The sequence below is a fragment of the Eumetopias jubatus genome, unplaced genomic scaffold, assembly GCF_037043125.1.
Source record: "Eumetopias jubatus isolate StellerSeaLion01/CBP00866 unplaced genomic scaffold, mEumJub1_p1.0 scaffold_11, whole genome shotgun sequence".
Classification (NCBI taxonomy): Eukaryota; Metazoa; Chordata; class Mammalia; order Carnivora; family Otariidae; genus Eumetopias; species Eumetopias jubatus.
The window spans coordinates 1,979,188-2,001,995 of record NW_028274817.1 but is presented as its reverse complement, the minus strand read 5'-3'; the positions used below and the strand labels follow the sequence as shown (position 1 = coordinate 2,001,995).

The 22,808-nt window shown below is 49.4% G+C and overlaps 1 protein-coding gene across 1 annotated transcript in view; it reads left to right on the top strand.

Annotated features, from left to right (window-relative positions):
* The window catches only part of PASD1 (PAS domain containing repressor 1), a 93,561-nt gene extending 88,627 nt beyond the window's left edge, over positions 1-4,934 (top strand). The window contains exons 14-17 of the mRNA XM_028091963.2: positions 111-287; positions 658-971; positions 2,222-2,483; positions 4,261-4,934. Of these exons, the coding sequence (XP_027947764.1) occupies positions 111-287; positions 658-971; positions 2,222-2,483; positions 4,261-4,401 (894 nt within the window). The 3' untranslated portion in view covers positions 4,402-4,934. The remainder of the gene's footprint in view (positions 1-110; positions 288-657; positions 972-2,221; positions 2,484-4,260) is intronic.
* The last annotated feature ends 17,874 nt before the right edge of the window (positions 4,935-22,808 follow it).

Sequence of the window (22,808 nt, the reverse complement as noted above, 5' to 3'; positions counted from 1 at the left end):
GGGACTCCTGTATAGCGGGCGGCCTGTCCCGCTCCATGCCCAGCATGTCTTGTGCCCTGAGGAAAGGCGCGGCCTCTGAATAAGACCTCTGTGATACTGTGTCTTTCCAGATGCAGCCACGCGTCTCACACCACCTCGACCGTCCTGAGTCCCAGTCATTGGAGCCAGTGCCCAAGAAACAACGCACTGAGCAAATGAAGGAGATCAACCTCTCCAGTGGTTCATGTTCATCGCACTCTTTCAAATTCTCTGAGGAGTTTGAGGAGCCTTGTGATGTCTCCAGCCAGGTATGGAAAGCCTGTTTCAACTGGGGAGCTGAAAGATTTCATTTTCATAAACCTTGGGGCCCACCCGGTTCTCCTGAGGGGGTGGTGGCTATTCAGTTGGCTGCAATTCACTTGCCTGAGAGAAAAATGCTTGGCAAGCTAGACCCAGATGCTCGTGCCCAGGAGTGTGTGTTCGCATGTGTGTTCTGGATTGCAGCCAGGAGCCGGGCTGCAACTCGTGCCCCGATCAACACGTAGACATCACCCAGACCACGCCTGGAGGCGCAGGGCCACTGTCATCTTCTGCTCTGGGAGAATGGAGCAGGGGTGTTCAGTCCGGTTCTGGGGGACTCTTGCGGGCACTGAGGTCCTCTTGTCTCTCCTTCTGAAGCCACTGCTGCAGGGGGAGGACCCGTTCCTGCCGCAGGCGTTGCTGCAGGTGCAGGACCAGCACGTGGGGCAGCCTCTCCTGCGGGAGCTGCAGACACGGAAGTGGCCACAGCCACCTAATGCCGCAGCGGGAAGCCAGGCGCTGCCGATACGCCTGCTGGGCCGGGCCACCGTAGCTGTGCCCCTCTGTGAGGACCCTGGGACGTTCATGCAGACCCAGTCCATCGCTGTTCCTGTCCAGTTAGTAGCTGGACAACATGCCTCTGGCTACTATCAAGATGAAACCCTGGGGGACAACAAAGATGACCGTCCTAGGTAAGAAGCTCATGGAATGGTGATAAGGGCTGAGGTCCCTGCTTTCCCCTTATGGCCAGACAGTGTGCCCGCGACCCTGAGTGACTTGTCCACAGGGCACCAAACCCCTCATCAAAACCAATGTGCTCCCACTCATCTTGCTCTGCCCGCCCCCTCCCCCCGCCTCTGCAGGCACAGTGTGTGGCCAAGCATGTATTGATGGAATGGAGGAGACTCTGTGAAAATAGGAGGCCTAGATAAGGAAGCTCCCGAGCTAGGGAATTGGCATGCGGATCTTGAAATCGCTTGGCTCGGTCCACCCAAGCCCAGTCTCATGGCGCCGGGTGTCTATAGCAAAGTCTCAAGTGCCCATAGCGGGATGACTCCTGGGCTCCCAGCTTGCTTCTCCCACTCCACTGCGATCTGGTGATCACAGCGGACCAGAGCAAGGGGTCTCCATAGCATTGACAATCTATGTGAGGGAAGTGGGTGTGAAATGGCCGTTGGATACCAAAGAGTTAAGCTCCCAGAAGGACTATGTTCTGGGAGGCAGTATGGGAACATGAACACATTTTCTGCTCAGTGATAAAGTCTGTGGTCCCAAATGCCAGAAAGAGAAGGCTCTGCTCAGCCCCAAAGGGGCTGTGGAGCACATGCTTGGTGCCCAGGGAATATTTTTGAGTGAAGGCCGGCTCTCGGAGCGGGCCTCCCAGAGCTCTCCAGATTTCCTTCTGGGCCCCCTTGTAGGATCAGTGACCCTGATACGTCTGCTGGGTGGGTTAGTGCCGTGTTTCCTGCTGGCCTGATCATCAGAATGCACTTGAGGAGGTTGTGGAAAGTACACATTCAGAAGTCCCTACTTACCCAGGATAAATGGGGCTCTTGTAGAGAGAGCCCTGGATTTGCAGGGAGGAGCTGGCCCAGCCAGCCCCACTCTGCTGTTAGCTCCTTTAGCGACAAAGGGCGCGTCCCTGATTTTGGGTGGGTAAAGTGACTGGCCCGAGACCACGGAGATCACCATCGTAGCAGATTGAGGACTGTCCAAGTAGTACAAATAAAACCACTCGAGACAAAAGACTGATTCACCTCAATCTTTACATTCACTTGACTCCAGCAAATGGAATCTTCTTCGGGCAAAGTGAGGGTACAAACCAGTGACTCCCGATTTAGCCGCCACCACCAGTCATGCCGCAGGCACCTACCAATGAACAAGGCAATGACTCCTGGGTCACGGTTCCCAGATCCATGTCACTGTAACATGTTTCTTTCAGTTTTGTTTCTGAGGAGGAGCGGGGGGTGTCCATGAATCCACTGCCACTGGTGTGTAGCCCAGGCTCTGACATAGTCACTTCGATCAGCTTTCCTCAGTCTCCCATAAATTCTGACTCTAGCCTCGTCACCGTGGACACCCCGCAGGATTACATCCAACTTTTGAAACAGCCACGAGATCCACAGTATCACCTTTACCTCCAAGTGAACACTTGGCCTTCCAGTGAGCAGAACACTCTGCAGGGCCAAGCCGCCCAGCCCCAGGTATGACCATTCCTTTCTCCTCTGCCCACCAGCCCCCCCGCCCCAGGCCAGGTCAGGGCGTTCTGCATGGAGGCTGGGCCCCTTCCCACAAAGGCACACACTACAGGAGTACGCTCTGGGTGTGAAATCCAGACTTCGAAGCTCAGTAAATTTGAGGGTGGTTACTCGTATGTGTGTGGTGGCACACACTCTGCTGAGTAAAAAGATTCCTTTCAAGTTTCCATGAAAAAGTGAGCTGTCCTCATGGATATTAAATGCAATCTGATGTGAAAACTTCTCAAGCGTATGTTACCTGGACAAAGTGAGTCAGGCCATATGCTGAGCTCATTGCCCGAGCCCAGGCCCCTGTCTGAACTTGTGGATCATTCGTTCTGCTACAAAATCCAGAGCCTAGTGTGGGTGTGTTTCCTTGTGCTAAAAAATAAACCAAGGGTCCTTCTATGGAACGTGCTTGGTGTTCATCCACAGGGTGCTCCATGTTTGCCAGGGCGGACCCCACCTCAGGGACCATCTGTAATGGTCATGTTTCCAGGGCAGTGTTGGCAGCTGGTCCAGAGGGCAGGCACATATTGGGTTTTGCTCCCAGATACACTCCCAGCGAGCCCCTTGGGACCACACACTCTCAATCTGACTAACAGTACTTACAAAGGGTGTTTTGATTCTGGCTTTAGAAATCTTCATGGAGCCTAACCTCCGATTTTTTAAAACTAACAACAACAAGGAAAAAAGAACCCAGTAAGCTAAGGCAGAATGAGTGAGTTTGGATATTTTAAATGGCTAAAGATGTGATTATTTTCACATACACACCTTGACCAGCTGGACTGGACCAATCCTCCAGAAAGCTGATCCATGAGAGGGACTGCCCATGCAAAGAGACCACGTAGATGCTCAGTGGATCCCGTGGTTCAGTTCCCAAGGCATACTCCTCTGGTGAAACTCTTCATCATGTCTGCTCTCAAGGCACTACCATCTGGTTGGGCCCTTAGAAGCAGAGCCAAGACCAAGCCGAGGATGCCTGGAAGGTTGTTGAGAGAGTGCAGTGGGGCAGCCAGGTGCAGGATCATGTGGGGCTTCCTTGTCCACAAGACTTCAGGGGCTCCCCACACCCTGCCCTGACTCATTTCCACTGCTCCCTGGGTTCCCAGACACATCCGGCTTTCTTCCCAGAACCCAGCCCTGCTTCTTCCGTTCCTCTGTCTTCTCTCCCATCCCTTGGGTTCCACTTACTGAATTCTTGCATCACCTTCGGAACGCAGCCCACAGAGTCCTTTCGTCTCAAAGAGAAAAGACTCCCCCAGCCTAGTCTTCGTAATACCACCTTTGTGTCTGCCCCTCCTCCCCACTCCACAGCTCAGAGTGGGTTGTTGTGACCTTTCCCATCACATTGTTCACGTAGGCCAGGTAGCTGCCCATCAAGGCTCAGCGTGGAAGTTACTTAGTTTGAGCAGAGTAATAGCAAGGTGCAAGGGTAGGGGCAGGGAGAGAGCTTCCAAGCCTTTGGCTACCTATGGCTGGCAGAGAAGCTGGGCCAGGGAGGGCCAGACACAGAACCCAGTAGCCTTAGGCATGAAGAAAACCTTGGGAGAGCCCAGGGCTACTCTTGCTGGTCTTTAAGGCAAGATGCTATTGGAAGACAAAAGTGGAGAGGAACCTCATTGTCCCTAGCTACACCTCCTACCAGCGCCTTGTAAGTCTGTGCTCCAAAGAGGTGTTTCTCAGCAGTTTGCTGACTCGAACCAGAGGGAATGTCTCACCTTGTCCCCGTTTTTCTTGGCAGGCGCCAGCTTCTGAGGCAAGTCTGGAGGCTTCCCAGGACCCTGACGAATACTCACCAGGCCATGTCAGCTATTTCATGTCTGCAGAGCCGTCTAGCTTGGATGAGCACCAGCGCTGGCGGCACTTTCATACCAGACCTTGAGAGAAGAGGGGCAGACAGGCCGATGAGGCCTCCATGACCAGGGAACTCCAAGGCTCACAGAGTTTCCTGGAATAGGGGTTGGGGAGCGGGGGGTGGACATTTCCTTTCTTTCCTGATAAGTTCTGTTTGAGATTGCTGAGCACAACCTGTTTCTTGGAAGCCATGTTGCAGAGGCAGCCCGTGACCCCCTGTGTGCTAATGTGTGACAGCAGCCGGGCCACAGCAGGAGACTGTTGTCCCCCACCTACCTTGTCTGGCCTTGCACACACCTGTTCTACCATGGGCTGGCAGGCTGCAGAGTCTACTCAAGTTAGAATACGTTTGTTTGTTTGTTTTTTTCCTGCCAAGAAACATTTTCCAGCATGGTTTGCAATCTAGTAAGAAGCTGTTCTGTCTTAAGCCACAAGAGTTCTAAAACCTTGGCCCTGCATCTCCTCCACAGTCATGTTGGGGAAACCACAGGGGAACAGCATTCCAGTGGTGGGAAGCTGAAATCAGATCAACATAGGTGCTTTGTACTGAAATAATCACAGCTCCAGTGCTTAATAAAAATTGTCTTTCATTGCAACTCTTTGTGAACTTATGATGGACGTTTGGAACCTAGAAATGGTACTGACCCAGTTGACTGGTACCGGGATCCTGAGCAAAGAAAGGGCTCATTTCCTGGACTTGGGCCCCTCATGGGCACCTCTGCTGCCTGCCACAGTTGCAGAGACCAATGGCTCCTGCCTTCCTGAGTGAGTAGCTTGTGTGCCCAGGCCCTCTGTGTAGCTGAAGCCTGCTGGCTCCTTCATTGATGCCAAGGGCAGCCACAGGTCTACCGGGCCAAAAACAGTGGGCCTAGAGGCTACCCACTCCGTGTAGACCATGCTCTGCCTCATATATCACCTCCAAGGTGAGCCTGGATGCTCTGCATGCATGTTCCTTCTCTCCTGCCCTATAGCTTTCCTCCAGGGTGTACTCCCTGGAGGGAAAGTGATTTGTTCTCTGGCCAGACACCAAGCAGAGCATCTTCCCAGCTATCTGCACAGGGGACAAGGTGGGGGGGCACTTGGATAACCTTATCAGAAGTCATCCCAAGCCTTTCATGCCCGTCTTAAGATAATGAGTTATTGCTGGAAGAAGGCAAAGGAAGCCCCCAGTCTCCAGTGACAAGCTGAAGGGGGCACATGAGGCCTCATGCCCACAGGAAGATTTTGGCATTCCTCAGGAAACCTGATCTCTACCAAGGTGGTATGGATGGAATGTGTCCCTCTCAAATTCATATATTGAAGTCCTACCCCACAATGTGATGGTATTCGAAGGTGGGGCCCTTGGGCGCCTGGGTGGCTCAGTCGTTAAGCGTCTGCCTTTGGCTCAGGTCATGATCCCAGGGTCCTGGGATCGAGCCCCGCATCGGGCTCCTGGCTCAGCGGGAAGCCTGCTTCTCCCTCTCCCGCTCCTCCTGCTCGTGTTCCCTCTCTTGCTGTGTCTCTCTCTGTCAAATAAATAAATAAAATCTTTAAAAAATAACAAAACAAAACAAAGGTGGGGCCCTTGGGGAGTGCTTGGGTTTAGATGAGGTCATAAGGGTGGGACTCCCCCAGTGGAATTAATACCCCTATAAGAAGAGATACCAAGAGCTTGCCCCCTCTCTCACCTTGTGTGCACAAAGAAGAAGTCATGTCAGCCCAAAGCAAGATGGTGGCTACTTACAAGCCAAGGGAACAGGTATCAGAATAAAACCTACCTTGCTGGAACCTTCATTTTGGACTTCCATCCTCCAAAACTGTGAAAAATAAAGGCCTATTGTTGAAGCCCCCATCTATGGTATTTTGTTATGGCAGCCTGAGCTGACCAAGACACAGGGGCAGTTTGCTTCTTGGAATGTCACTTTGTAGCCATTGGGAAGGAGCAGCTGAAGGCTCACTTGCCGGAGTCACTCCTTGGCCCATTGTGTTCAGCAGAGACAGAGCATGTCCAAGAACCAGTTCTCTTGGGCTGCCCAGTAGAGACAGCAACAGGGAGGTCAGGGACATTCTTGATGCCCGCCTTGACTGTGGATGAGCAGAGTTGGAAGTGATGGGCATTCTGGAGTGTTGGCAGGGACTCTGTGGCCTCCTACACTTGCAGCTGCCTCTCTTGGGTCAGGGGGCCACCTTCCCGCTCCTGCCAGGCAGCACGGAAGGACGACACGTGTACAAGCCATGCTGCGCTTGCTAGAGTGGGGGAACGAGAAGCACTGCTCAGAGCTCCAGAGCTGCCTGGTGGACCCTGTGTGGGCTGGGGGTGGCATTTGGCCCTGTAGGCGCCTTCAGGCCACTTAGTCAGCTGGTAGCCTTCTGACCACTCTGACCACGGGGGAGGCTCAGAGGTTTACTGTGTAGTAGCAATAGTTCCCACAGCTGGGCCTGCCGCTTCCAATAGGAAAATGATTTGGTCCTGCCTCCTTTCTCCCTTTACATGGTCAGGCAGGCCCTAAGAATGGCGCACTCCCATCAGATGCAGCGGAGGCTCTGTTCTGCCTTGGACTAGTCACTTAAGCTCTTTGAGACTCAGTTTCTCCATCCGAAAAAAGGAGTGAGGAGGAGACGATGCTTTTCCTACCTAGCTCTCAGAGCAGGTAAGGATAAATAGAGACTTTGGGAGAGGCACCATAAAAGCTGACGAGGCTGGAGGCATTTGGTTGGGATTATTGTTTGAATTCAGTGTCTAGAGTGTGCCCGGCTGGGCCAGAACTTGTTTGAACGAGCCCAGTTAGTTCAGGCTTCACCACCCCCTGGATTTCAGACAAGGACCCTGACCTGGGAAGGTCTGTGGTCACCTCAAGCTGTGCCTCAGTCAACTGCTTAGCTCCTGGCTCAGCCCCGGGATGAGGTTGCCAGAGGGTCAAAGGGGCAGGCTGCTTGGGCTTGCTCTTTCCCGGAGATCCCCACAGGAATAGCTGTAAGGACATCCCATTTTAGGGTGGTACAAGGGTCCCAAATCCTAGAACCAGTGCTCACATGCAGGATGGGCCAGTTGTGAGTTTGTTCTGTGTATTACTAAAAGCAAACCCTGCTGAGTGATTTCTCTGCAGCCTCTCTGGCAGTTCTGGGCCCAGTCCCTGCTCCAAGGCATTCCTGCTTCTCCTGGCCCAGAACTTGGACTTGGCTTTAACTGGGGCCGGCTGGCATTTACCTTTTGGCTCATTTTCCCAGGCATGAGAGCTAATTCCCCTAGCTCCAGAGGGTCTCCTGATGATTGCAGCCGGGGAGAAAGCTGTGTGCTTGCAGGCTTTGGAGGGGGCAGGGCTGACCAGAGTGGAGGAGGGCCGGACAGCACAAGGGCAAGGGGTGACTGGTGTTCCTTTAGCAACAGTGGAATCGGAGACAGGCATGAACTGAGGGGTGGGGCCTGTACCAGCCTTGCCCAGTGCAGGACAGAAGTTTGGGCAAGACTTGAGTCAAGAAGAGTGGTCACAGAAGAAGTTTCTAAGGCCGCAACTCAAACTGGAGTCATGGCTGTCTTTGTGGTCTGTGCTAAGCTCAACTGCTCCAGGAGGCTCTGAGGACTTCGCAGCCCACAGCACAAAGTTTCATCAGAGAAATCTTCAGATGCCACACCGGGAACTGCTCCATCACCCTCCCTCCCGGCCCCACATGCTGTACACACAGTGCATGATGCACCTGAGCCACCTAATCTTCTCTCTCAGGCTCTTCCTGGGTGTGGGAGAGAGAGCAGGGGGAGACGAGCAGTTTCTCTAGCAGCCCAAGGGCAGGCAGATCCCAGTGAATGGGTTAGAAGGGGGACTCCAAAGGCAAAGCAGGTCTTGTTCCCAGGATACCCACCCCCAGCTCCCCAAGCTCAGCTGCCTGGCTCTCCCACCTGGGTGGCTCCCAAGAGGCAGTGGCATTCTGCCTTGGCCTCCGAACCCCATGGCCCACACTCTACTCACTGGCTGGGATACAAGGTCTGCCTGTTCCCTGAATTTCCTGGCTTTGCCGTGCACTTCCGCTGGGACAGCTGTGGCCTCCTCCCTCACCCCAGCTGCTTGCCCAGGAGATCCAGGAACCCTGGGCCCTGGCCATCCTTCCTACAACACAGCCATCAGCAGCCCCGACATTCAAAGCGGGCAGCCCCCAGCAATGCTGTCAGGAAGGTGGCCCCTGGCTGAGACCATCGTCACCTTACCATGACCCCACAAGCCTTGATGGTGGCTCAGTGTGGATTTGTTTACCTCTCCAGCATGCAGCCACGTTCGCTTCCCCTGTGTGGGAAAGCACAGGAGTTGCATTTCTCTGCAGGTTAGTGGGCAGGGGAGGCTGGAAGAACATGACCGAAGTGTCCCAGCTGCCACACATGGCAGAACTTCCAGACACAGCTGCCACGACCCCCACATCAACTTATCCCCAGGTGGGCCACACAGCCTCCTCACTGAGCAAGACTCAGCATGGACATAATAGAGTACTCCACACCCAGCCTTAACAGCTCAATATTCATGTGTTTTCTGTGGCATCAAAAATGTATAAATGTCCCTACTCCTGAATGCCTTTGATGAAGAAAGAAGATCATTTTCATGGACAGCGCAGCACCGTCTGATGCCCTTGGCAACATCGCCAGCGTTCCAAGCATTTTGAAGATGAGAGCAAAAGTAGTGAATGAGAGTGAAGGGACATTCTGGGGTGTGAATATTGTTCAGCCAAAATCACTGGGAAGGAAAGGGGGCAGTGAGGGAGAAACACTGCAGAGGGGGAGAGGGCAAGGTGGGCATGGGAGCTTAGAACTGCAGCTTCTCTCACCAGGGTGAGACTTGTCTCCAGCCTCAGGAGAGCACGCCAAACCCCATCCCCAGCTCTCAAAATGGGCTACCACAATTGCCATGAAAACCCTCTGCTTTTTAGCTGGGACCCAATTGCATGTTTCATAGGGGATATTAAGTAACTGCGCATCCCTCCTCCCTTCATAGACTCTGTCCCCAGCCTCCCTGAACCACTGGGTTTAGCACAAACCCTGGTCTTTCCGCCCTCGTGGATTTGTCCCTATTCCATACACCTGGCATGTCCTTCCCTCCCATCTCTGCATTTCCAACACTTGCGCGTGGTGCAGAGCTCAGCTGGGAAGTCCTGGTCTATTCCATGCCCCCCTCCACCCCCGCCTGTGCCTCACTCAGAGCATTTGTGTCTCCGTTCAGCTCCTGCTGCACATGTGGCATTGCTCCTTCTAGACTGAGCTACAGTGGCAGAGATCAGGGCAGGTCTTGGAGGCCCCCAGAATACCATGCCTTGCAGACTGAGCCTTTTCGTCTACAAATGTTCCAGTGAACATCTTTGTAACTGAAGTCCTTAGCAGTCACCTGGAAAGCGGAGAGGAGGCTGCTTAGTGGAGGAGAGAACTGGGTGGAAGTTGAGTTGGCAAGTGTCCAACAGTGGCAGTGGCTCCAGTGAACCTCTGCAAGTGGCTTTGTGGCACACAGAAGGCAGGAACCCTGCAGGGAGATGGCGGCGGGGGGAGCAGAGCAGGGGGGAATTGACAGTGACAACTAAATGCCAAGAGGCCTGAAACTTCCAGAGCCATGGATGTTTCCTGCCCAGATGGAGGCCCTGGCCCTAAGGGTCAAAGGGTAATTAACCACATGGTCACCTTGTTGATGAAACAAAACCCACAGCCCTGCAGAATCAAAACACGTCAAAGGCACGGAGGCAAAGGTCAACAGACAGGACAGACAAATTGCAGTATTTAGAATTGTGCATTCAAGTGTTTGTGTAATCTATTTAGAGTTCTAACCCCCCAGTTTGTGGGGAAGGTATGTGGGAGAGAGGCTGAAAGTTCAGCTGAGGTGGGGTGTGACTTAAGCTGAGAACCGGGCGAAGTGGGGGGGGGGATTTACACTCACAACCTTGGAGCACATGATCTGCTAGGAAAGGCGGACTGCACGCATGGAGGGGTGTCTGTTTACAGCAAGGGACCCAGGAAGGAGGTAGGGTCACCCGCTTTAGGGCTGCTCCTCTATTCTTTCCCCTCAGCTGCCTCCGAGCAAAGCCCAGCAGTTTCCATCTGGGATGTGGTGCTGAGGAAAGCAAGACGTTGAACTTTTATTTGAGATTTCTACCTGCTATCTACCCTCTTGCTCTGCTCAACTTACAAGCATTCTCAGGACAATGTTCCCTCCAGAGCCACTTCTTCCTTTAATGGCTGTACTTTCCCCCTCCTCAGCCCTCTGGCCTCCATCTGGGAAATGATCCACGACTCCCAAACCTCAGTAGCTCACCCCTGATCTCCCTGCTGGCCTCTAGCCCTGTAGATCCAACGGCACGCTGGGTGATGGGTCTTAAGGAGGGCATGTGTTGGGGTGAGCAGTGGGTGTTACATGCAACTAATGAATCACTGAACACTACAACAGAAATTAATGATGTACTATATGCTGGCTAACTGAACATAATAATAATAAAAAAAATCCCACTGCACACTGGACATCTCCCCGTGGGTGTCCCCCAGGCACCTCAAGTCAACACAGCCAAAGGCTCTTCACCAGCTCCCCTCTCAGGGACTGGCACCAGCATCCTCTCAGTTACCCAAGCTAGCAGTCAGACATTGTCTTTAACTCCAGCCTTTCCCCAGTCTATCCTCTTGGGCATAATTGTCTGTTTCCTCCACTGACACACAGAAGGAGCAGGGAAACTGTGAATGAACGAGGGAGTGAATGAATAAACAGAGGGCTAGATGGTTTATATGGTCTCACGGACCCAGCACGGGCTGGGCATGTAGGTATCAGGGAAAAGCTGTTGGGCAATGGGCTCTCTCCTCTCCACCAGAGCCTTCCCAGGCCACTGCGTGGGCACAAACACACCTCCAGGCTCTGGACATTTAACTCTAGGGGCCCTTGAGGTTGGGGCCAGCCTGTGGGGCTATATACCACGGTACCAGCCTCAAGAAGGAGGTTTGATGGCTCTTCAGGGCCAGGACATAGGCTGAGCTTCTTGGTACCAGCTTCCCATACCTCAGGGTACCCAAGAGAACACTCAGGGTCTCTTCCTGTGGTTTCTCAAGGCCGGGGCATTGGACAGAGCCCAGACATGGGCCAGGAGCACAGGACTGGCACCAATGAAGGATGTTTCCCTTATCTGTGTCTTGGGACTCATGGTTTCTTCTGTTCCTGCCTTACACATCCCACCACCAGCCATCTGGTGGCACCAACAGCAGGCTCCAGCTGGTAGGCAGCACCACTCAGGCCCATGCCTTAGGGAAGCTTAGAGCAGTCAGAAGGGTCACTGGAGCTCTGGCCACAGGCCCCCAAACTTTAGGCGGGGCTTGGTCAGACTCATTCCTTGTCGTCTCTTGCCCCCTGGCGTACGGTTGCAGTATTGCAGCCCTCTAGTGGCCTCCCTTGTGACCAAATCAACTAACATTTCCTGAGCACCGACTCTGGGCCAGACCCTATGCCGGCAAAATTCTTTTCTCAAGACTTTGGCCCAGCCCTTGGTCAGCCCCTGGTATCTCCAACTTCTCTACTCTCCAAGTACCTTCAGAGTCACCCTCCATCATGTAGTCGCTCCTGCCCCTTCTTTCCTTTGTCACAATTGCTGGCAAATCCCCAACTTTGCATGAATCCAACTATTTGTCCTCTGTGTGCCTGCACTTAAGTGTCTCTGTGCTACTAGGGAGAATTACACAAGCTGGCAGATTGTGTACCACTATAGATTTATGATCTCCAGCCTCATCCGGGCTCAGAAGCATTAATGCTCAGAAGGCCTTCCAAATTTTGTGTTTGCCAGTCCCATTCTAGAATGGTGACTTGCTCTCTCAAAGGTCTTCATGTCTTCTCACTTCCCTCCTGTTTGCCTCATCTGTGTTTGATTTAGAAATTGGAAGATGTGGAATGGAAATTCCCTCATCATTCTCTCACCAAGCCTCTCAGCTGGTCTACCTCTGTACTCAACATTTCCTCCTTTCCTCAAGGTAAAATGGCAAAAGTATCCCTTCTCCTTTCTAGGCCAATGCCTTCTCTGCATTCTAAATGCCATCCCTTCCCACAGGCCCCTCTCTCTCCCATCATCCGATTCCCCATCTCTACTTGACCAGTTTCATCACCATGCAGACTTGCTGTAATATTTCCTGTCTTGAACAAAACTCCTCCCTCGACTCCCACATCCCTCCCCAGCAAGCACCACATTTCTCCGCTCCCTTTCCAAGTGCCAGTCTGCAGGTACTGTCTCCACTTCCTCTCTCTCTTCAGTGTAGTCGTCAACACCCTCAGATCCAGTCTCAACTCCTACCACTGAAATAGCTCTTACCAGGGGTTGCCAATGAACTCTGTGTTGTCAAGTTCACTCTGCACTTCTCTGCCCGAGTGATGTTACTCCAGCTCTCGGCAGTATTGATACAATGGACAGTCCCTTATGTCTGCGAACACTCCCTTCTCTAGGATGCTATGGCACCTCTCTTCTGTTGCCGCCATCTCCTACCTCACTGGCTGCTCCGTCTCACTCTCCTTTGCTGGTTCTTCCTCCTGACTTCTAAACCCTGGAAGGCACAGAACTTGCATCTTGGGCTTTTCTCTACCTCCAGTCCCATAGCTATAAATCTCTCTCTCTCTCTCTTTCTCTCTCTCTCTCTCTCACACACACACACACACACACACAAAGTACCTTCCTTTACTGAACCAGACTCATAAGCCACTGCCCAATTTGTACTTCAAAATTTAGATACCTTATTGACATTTCAAGTTTAATATGCTCCAAACAAAGCCTTTGAGACCCCACAAGCCTGCCGCATATTCTTTCCTCTTTCAGTAGATGGGACCCTCGTTCATCTAACCCTTTAAGCTAGAAATCGGGGTTATGGATTGATTGTGTCCCCCAAACATTCATATGGTGAAATCCTAACTCCCCAGTACTTCAGAATGTGACCTTATTTGGAAATAGGGTCATTGCACATGTTATTAGTCAAGATGAGGTCATACAGGAGTAGGGGAGGCCCCTGACCCAGTAAAACTGGTATCCTTACAAAAAGGGGAAATTTGAACATAGATGTGCACACAAGGATAGTCCTATGTGAACATAAAGACAGAGGTTGGGGGGATGCTTCTATACTTCAAGGCATGCCAAATTTTTTTCAGCAAACCACTAGAACCTGGGGGAGAACATTCTCTCTCAGAGCCTCAGAAGAAAACAATCATGCCAACATCTTGATCTCATACTTCTAGCTTCCAGAACTGTGAGACAATACATTTCTCTTGTATAAGCCACTGTTCTGGACTGAACTCCATCCCCCCAAAATTCATGTGTTTCTGAAAGCCTAAACCCCAATGTGACTATTTCCAGAGAGGGTTTTTAGGGAAGTAATTAAGGTTAAATGAAGTCAGAAGGTGGGTACCTAGTCCAATAGGTCTTATAAGAAGAAGAACATCAAAAATTCCTCTCTCACTGGGCACACACAGAGGAATGTCCATGTGAGGATACAGTGAAAAGACAGGAAGGTGGCCCTCAGCAAGAACCACATTTGAAACACCTTGATCTGGGACTGGTAGCCTCTAGGATAGTGAGAAAATAGATGTCTTTTGTTGAAGCCCTATTCTGTGCCATTTTGTTGTGGCAGCCCCAGCTGACTGATACAGCCACCCAGTCTGTGGCACTCTAGCCAACCGATACACTTGGGGTCACTCTGAACTACTTCTCCTAAGCCCTTGGCATCCACCCAACATGCATATCTTGTTGGCTCTACCTCCAAAATTGATCTGGAATCCATCTACTGCTCTCCTCCTCTGAAGTTCCCACCATCATTTCCCACACTACATAACACTTTAGCTTTCTAAGCAGGCCTTTATAGAACTTGCAAATGACACATTTTTTTTTTGCAATGTATCTTTTCCAATATGTATGCCTCTTGTTTCTTGTCCTAATCTTAGTACATTGTTTTAACTAAAATCTCCTCCCTTGTTAGAAACTCTCATAACAACACAAATCATCTCAACTTCTATTTGTATATGATTTTGTTGAATAAATAAGTAGACTTACCCATATTGAATAAATAACAATTTAGCTTCTGCCCCCGCCTCTGAACTATATTGCAAAGTGGGGCAGAGATTGATTCCCCACTCCCGCCAAGTCCAGGGCATAGGGTGGGCAGTCGTCAGATGTATGCTGAAAACAAGAAGAAAGAAATAGAGATGCTCTAAGAGAAGCCAGCAGTGGTTTGTCAGGGAATGTCAGCGCAGGCTTCTACTGGGTCTCAGCTCCAAATGGATGTCACCAGTTAGAGAAGGTGGGGGGAGGAGGCGGTGGAGTGAACATTATAGGGTTAGGAAACAGCCACGACAAAGGCCTGGGAGCTACAAAAGTGTTATAACCCCAACTCCCTCCATGAACTTCCACCCCTTTTAGGCTTCTGGATTCATGTTTTGCTCTAACTGAAAAGCCATAAAAAAAAAAAAAAAAGAAAAAATGTATGAAACAGCTTTCTGCTCCATGCATGGATGGGGCTTTCCATGTTTAAAAAAGGTGGAAAGAATTGCAAAGGAGAAACAAAATAATAGATTTAGCTACATTAAAATAATAAATGCTTGAATGACAAGAAGATGAGCAACAGTAAGAGGCAAGCAAGGGCGTAAATACGTGTACCTAATGTGCATAGAGCGTATGTGAATCAATAAGAAAAACACTAAGATTGCAGCAGAGAAGTAAGAGCATAAACAATTCACAGAAAAGGAAAATAGTGAGGGAATGTGTGAAAAAATAAACATGATAAAAATATAATCCAAAACAATGAAATATTTGAATAATTTTTACCAAAAAATTGAGTTACAGTTTCTTGCTGGAAAAGATGAGCTAAAAACACCTTTCTGCATTGGGATTTGTTACAATCTTGTATAACAACTCAGCTCTTCGGGGTCAAACCCTTTCAAGGTTCATATCCTTTAACAAGGAATTTTATTGCTAGGGAACCACAGTTCTACTTTTAAGAAGTTCTCACTCACATGAGGACATGGTGAACGCAGAGGCTGGGTAGAATCTGTCTGTGATCCATATCACCCCTGATTTACGAGAAGAATTCAGTGGTTGTTTATTGAGTTGAATTAAGCTGAAAAATGAATAGAACTCTAAAAGGATTAGACTACTCTGTATTAGCTACCTCCTACTCACTCTAAACTTCACCCAAACGTGGCTGTTAAAGATGCCCCCCAACTAATTCAAGCACAGGTGAACTAGAAAGGCAAGCCCACTTGAAACCCCAGCCCTGATCCCATACACATAAGTGCTGCTTGATAATCTTGGTCAATTGCTTGTCTTCCTGTTTATGTAAAGAAGGAGAGGAGGAGGAGGAGGAGGAAGAGGAGGAGGAGGAGGAGGAGGAGGAGGAGGAGGAGGAGGAGGAGGAGGAGAGCAGCAACAGCAGCATGTTTAAAAATTTTTTTTTTCATTCACAGCATCATTTACAATAGTGAGAAACAGAAACCTAAGCCATTTAGGGGCGCCTGGGTGGCTCGGTAGTTAAGGGACTGCCTTCGGCTTAGGTCATGGTCCCGGGGTCCTGGGATCGAGCCCCGCGTCGGGCTCCCTGCTCGGCGGGAAGCCTGCTTCTCCCTCTCCCACTGCCCCTGCTGGTGTTCCTTCTCTCACTGTGTCTCTCTCTGTCAGATAAATAAATACAATCTTAAAAAAAAAAACAAAAACTTAAGCCTCCAGTTCCCTGAGGAATTGTTAGGTACATTTTGAAACCTCCAAGCAATGAAATTGTATCCGTTAAAAAAATCCTGCAAATAAACAAAAGTTATTTAATCACATTCAACTCTATTCCTGATTAAAATAACAAGTAGTAGTGAACTGGGAATAAAGGAGTTCTTCATCAACATGATACATCAAATGTATCTGAACCAATGGTAGGTGAAACATTGTTATGCATCCTGAGTCAGAGGCATTGCCATGAAACCCAAGGACAGAACATTGTAGTAGGAGCAGAACAAGAAACAAATGGCATGCATACTGGAAAGGAAAAGACGTATTTATCATTATTTGCAAATTCTATGATTGCCTACTTAAAAAACTAAAAAACGTTTTTAGCAAGGCAGATGAATGCGAGATAATTTTTTTAAATTTTATTATGTTATGTTAATCACCATACATTACATCATTAGTTTTTGATGTAGTGTTCCATGATTCATTGTTTCAATGCAAGATAATTTTACAAAACTCAGCACCTTTCTTATAAACCAACAATAACAAGACAGAAAAAAATATCCCACTCGCAACTGCAAGAAATATATGTATGTTATATATGTTAATATATAATATAAACAATGTACAGGAGAATACTTATAATATATATGCGTATTTTAAACATTTTATGTGTCGTTTATATATAAATATATATAAATTATAAATTATATAAATATAAATTACATATAAACATATATAATGTTTATATATATAAACTACACATAAAACATTTAAAAATATGCAGAACAGAAGAAATAAGAAGAAAGCTAGACAACCTTACTGAAGGACATCACACAAGATTTAGGAAAATAAAGAGAAATACTAAGGCCTCCGGTTTTTTTGTTTGTTTGTTTTTCGGTAATTTCTACCCCCAACATTGAACTCCTGACCCTGAGAGCACGAGTCACATGATTTACTGGCTGAGGCAGCCAGGGGCCCTGAGAAATACCAAGAGCATGACTGAAAAAAATTGCATTGTAAATCCCCCAATTTAATCCATAAATGTAAAGCAATTACAAGCGAGATAGCTATGGTGTTATTTTTCTTTTGTAACTTGATGAGACTATTCCTGAGTTTAGATGGTGGAGTAAGTAAGCAATAATGAGATTTTGGGGGAAAGAAATAGAAATGACTGGGGGCAAGGGCTGAGAGGGTACTTGACCCACCACATATTGCCAGTGCGTTAGAGCTACCCTGGTCTTCACGGTATGTGACTGGAATAAGAAGATGAATGGACTAGACCAGAGACAGAGCCAACAATACAGAAGAAAGACATGGTAGGACTGGTGCTTCCGTGTCAGAGCTGAGGCTCCAGAGTTGTTTTAGAGGTGAATCTTTGGCGGGGTGGGGCGGGGAGCATCTCGGGGGAGGACTCTCAAAGGCTCAGGAAATAGTTATTATGAAAGAAATGCAGGGTGGGGGACAGTGAGTGGATACTGTAGCGGCCCTAGCCCCCTAAGCCCTGCCTTCTCTCTGACGCTGCTGGAGAAATGGTGTTCCACAAATATTAAACAGAAAAATACAGCGAATCCCTAGTTTAAGTCTTAAACCAAATTCAGTTCTGGACAGATTAAAAATTTACATGTTGGGGCACCTGGGTGGCTCCGTTGGTTAAGCATCTGCCTTCAGCTCAGGTCATGACCCTGGAGTCCTGGGATCGAGCCCCGCGGCAGGCCTCGTGCTTGGGGGGGGTTCTGCTTCTCCCTCTGCCTCCGCCCCCTACCCCCCCCCCGTGCTCTCAAGCTCAAGCTCTCTCAAATAAATAAATAAAATCTTTAAAAAACTTATGTGAACTAATGAAGACATAAAAATGTACAGTGAAAATAATAAATGTTTTAAATGTTGGGGGCGGAGAAGGCCTTTTCAAGCATGAGACAGCAAAGGGAGAAAATTGTCAAATGCCTCCAATGTGCGTTCCAGCAGAAGGTCGTGACAGCATTTACGATGGGAAAGAGAGAGCACTAGGAATAGGAAGCAGGAGAGAAGGCCGAGGTGAGGAGGTGTTGGCTCAGTCATACTCTGTGTTGCTGTGACAGGGAGAGCCGCCCACGAGCTCACGAGGCCTTGTTGAGGGGATAAAGCTCACAATTCCTTTGTGTGTATGTGAGAGAAAATATGTATGTAGAGGAAAATATCAGAAGGATAGACCCCAAATACTAACATGATTCTCACTAGGTGGTGAGATTAGGGGTGATTTTAACTTTCTATTTTATGTATGTACGTTTTGTCTTAATATTTTAATAATGTACACGCTATGTCTTTCTTTTTTTTCATGCTATGTCTTTCATAATCAGATAAAAACAAAGGAAATAAAAAAGTCTTTACATCGTATGAACTAAATGATGTAAAATCAGATTTGTGGAGTGAAAAACAAGAAGGCAATATACACAAATTTTAATAAGGGCTTTACTGGCTGGTGGGATTTCTAAAATTGCCACAATGGAAGCATATTACTTTTTTATGATCAGAATTGAAAAAAAATACAATTCCTGGGCTGTGTGGTGGGAAACAAGATTAGAAAAGGAGGAAGGAGTCCAGACTACAATCAGGTGGGAGAGGCAGGCAGGCTACAAGGAAACATGAATGAATCAGAAAGATGGCAGGGAGTAGCAGGTGCTCTGAAGGAAAGTACCCCAGGGCTGGGAAGTAACTGGAAGCAGGGAGCAGGGGGGAGTGGTCTCTTCTGCCACTCCTCCACACCGAGCTCCCCGCCTCAGGTTCCACAAGGATCAGGTGACAGGCAACACATGAGGCCGGTGCTCTGGCCCTGAGGAGCCAATTCCATACTCGAGCAAGACACTGGTATAGTTGGCACTGTCCCCGAAAGGTGGGGAGGGCCACGGCGGGAAGTCCCAGCCCTCACCAGAACCAGGCAAGTGGATGAGAAACTGCCTCGTGGTGGCCTCGCACCAGATAGAAAGGCAGGTGAGGAAGGGGCTTGTGACAGCTCCTCACAAGACCGTCCATCTTTCAATGCTCCTGGGAGGATCACAGGGCATCCCACCGAGACTTGAGGCAGGCTGCAGTGGAGTGCCATGGCAGAGCCCTTCCCTGGCACTCCCTGTTCCTCAGACGTGCCAAACATACTCCTGCCTCAGGGCCTTTGCACTTGCTGTTCCTGGTTTCCAGGATACTCTCTTAATTACCTACTTTAAATACTGCTCAAATCTTCACAGTGAGTTCTTCCTTAACCAGATAATTGAAAATTGCTATCCCTCACCCCCTAGCCTTTCCCATCCCCCCTTTCTGCTTCATTTTTCTCCATAGGCCTTATCACCATCTGACATGCTAAGAGGAATGTCTTTTTTTTTCCATTTCGTTCCCATTGCAGCCTCGGAAATAAAGATGACTCTCATTTACAATGCTGCCAGGCAAGCACCAATCAAAAGTGCCAACATCAAAACTTGCAGGGTGAGTGTCAGTGTTTGAGAAGAAATCCCCGGGACAATAGGGAGTTAATTCTTTAACTTCTAGGAACCAATGGCTATGGGCACAGGGTGGAGAGTGGTGCTGAGGTGGTAGATCAAACATCATCAGCTGCATGCCCTAAGCAGGAGTCTGAAGTAAGCAAGCCTCTGGGAATTCCAAAGCCTGATTTAGGGTCTGCAGGCTTAAAAAAAATACATTATTTAAAGAAAGGCCTGGGCGCCTGGGTGGCTCAGTTGGTTAAGCGACTGCCTTCGGCCCGGGTCATGATCCTGGAGTCCCGGGATCGAGTCCCACATCGGGCTCCCTGCTCGGCGGGGAGTCTGCTTCTCCCTCTGACCCTCTTCCCTCTCGTGCCTCTCTATCTCTCATTCTCTCTCTCTCAAATAAATAAATAAAAATCTTTAAAAAAAAAAATACAGAAAGGCCTCCTCCCCAACACTCCTGATGATACTGCCATCTACAAGGCTTGGTCAGAAAATGATTCAGGAGGGTTGGCCTCTGAATGGCAGCAAGTTTACTTTAACCAATTTAGTTTGCTTTATATTTTCCTTGGTTATGCAAGTACCAGAGAGATCTATGATAAAAATCAACGTCTGGTGGAAGTCTACAGAGCTCTTTCAATAAGTACAAAATAAAAATTATATGTGGTAAGAAAGTGTTGTATCATGGCTTAATTGGAAGCACGGCTTACTTGCTAGGTCATGCAATTGATGCCATCTCAGATTTGATGAAACATGGTCTACATTGTGCTTATTTATTAATGTGTCGTCTGTCTTCCCTCACTGCACTGTTCATGCAGACAAGGCCTTCGGTTGACTTGGATGCTGTGCCCTCAGCCTCTAGAACATACCCGGGCATAGTGAGTGCTCAATGAACATTTGTTACACACTTTCAACAAAGAGCAGAGTGAAGAACAAGTGCAAACACCCTGAGGTGCTTCTGGAATAGTCAGGAGGCCGCTGTGGCTGGAGCTCTGTGCATTCTGACCACCACAGTTGTCATCGGGCCTCTCATGGCTTTCATCAGCATCCTCTCCCTTAAGTGTCTGCTCCCAAGGACCGGAGGCTGGTGGCTGGTACCTCTGCTGCTTGGTGAGCATTCCAGTTAGACAATGGCTCTGGGAGGCTCAGTCCCCTTCTGAACACTGGCATGATTCTGGCTCCCCACCCCCAAACATAAGAGCCAGGGGCAAGGGATGTATTTGGACTTCAGTTGGGAGCCCTCCAGCATGGTTGATGGAACTCGTGTGATAATGGGACCCAGAGAAGACCGGCACAGGAAAGGAATGCACCTGCGGGGGTCCTGGTGGTGGCTACAGTGTCCACTGTGTCCAGGAGGTGGCAGTAGGGAAAATGAAATGCACCGGGGCTGAGGTTACTTGTCTGCTTAGGCATCTTTTTCCAGAGGAGGATGTGCGTGTGTCTGTGTTGGGACAGAAGGGATGTGTGGTTGTGATGGGCTAGATGATGGCCACCCACACTTGTCTTTGGTTCCCCAGTCCTGTACAGCAAAATCTTTGAGAAATACTGGTCTAGAAGTTCCTCCACCCTCCCATCAGGGCAGGTGGCCAAAGGGAAGATGACTGCCCAGGGAAAGACTAGCCTCCAATCTTGGGCACTTCCTCAGCTGTCCTCAAACTGCCAGGACCCTGAACCCTCAGGCCCTGTCTCCCCAAGGAACACGCTGGGCCACACGAAGGGGGATTCTGAGCACTTGAGCCGATTGCTGAGAGGCAGTCCAACGTCAGCTGGGAAGGCAGAAGCTGCTCTGACAGAGTCAGAGCTGGAACAGGAGTAAGGGAGGAGGTATTGGGGCTCAGGAGTAAACCTAGGACCAGATGGGGTCTGGGTCCAAGGTGGGGTGGGGCTGAGGGACGGAGTGGAGAGAGACACTGTGTAGGAGAGATGGTCAGGGCTGGGGGAGGTTTGTGGAGGAAGTAAGCCTCTGGACAACATGAAGCTGAGGGAGCAGATAGATGAAGCTTGATGATGAAACTCAGTTGAGGGCTGAGGAATAGATGAGAATCAAGAATGTCACCGGGAGCTGATCTGGAGGTCAAGCCCACAGAGGGGGTGAGGTGAGGGTCAGTCCTAGGGTCGAAGTGGGGAGACTCTGGGGGCATGGATGAAGCTACACATTGTCACCATGAGCTGGCCTGGGGTTAGCAGCCCACACACTGAGAGGCTCCAGGCATGGGTTAGAATCCGGATGACCTGGTGCCCCCTGTCCTCCTTCCCAGCTTTGGTTTCCTCCATTGTACCTCTACTAACTGCCGTCTTAGGTATCCTCCATGTTTGTTAGTTTATTGTCTCTTTTCACCAACCAGAATGGAAGCAGGGTAGACATTGGTCTGTTTGATTCACCTTTATGTCACCAGCACCAAGCATAGCACTTGGCATATAGTAGGTGCTCAACTAAAGGTTCAGGAGCAAGGCTCAGAGAAGGTATGTGGCACTTGCTAGGGTGTAAGCTCAGTGGTGGGGTGACCTTCAGGACAAATGAAGTTGAGAGAGGAGGGAGGCTCTTGGAACAGGCGAGGCTCAAGAATGGGATGCCCCTCAGGTTCACGACAAAGCCAAGGAGTGGAATGAGGGGTTGAGAAGGAGATAAGGCTTCAAGGGTTCGGGTACAAGAAGTGGTTAAATATGCACATTCTTGGTGATGTCAATATCCACAGAAAGGGTTCAAACCCCTGTTCTCTCAGTCCCTTGACCTGCTCTCCCCTGATACTCTTTCCCTCCTCTTGACTTCTGTGGTCGTATCCTAAGATGTTGCCATTACTGTCACCACCACATCTCCACAATCTCCATTATATCCCAGCCTTTGAAAGCCAGCTCCTTCCTTTTAGAACTACGAGAGCTCCAGCAATCCTTTGACTGCCCCTGGGACCCTTCAACCAATAATCCTAGTGTTTTTCTCACTGCCCTTCACCAAATGTTGACTCAATCCTTACTTCTTTCCTTACCCATTAATCCATGACCAGTCATCCTCATTTCTCCCTAGAACCACACAAAACTCCTGTGTCCCTCTGTCATTTCTTTGTACTCATGTAGGAAAATTCAACCCTGATAAAATCCAACTTTCTACCTACTCGGGGTCTGCACCCCTGAGATTGAACACGTCTGGTGAAAACCAGGGAGACATGCTGAGTAATTTCACGTTAAATTAATGGCCATTAAACCTCAAGTGGGCCCTTAATGCAGCCTAGCAATCATGCTACATTTCCATAGAGCACCCAGCCTTCTTGTCTCCCAGAACACTGTTTTAAGCCTTTTCTCCTTAAACCACCAATACTCCTCTCCCACC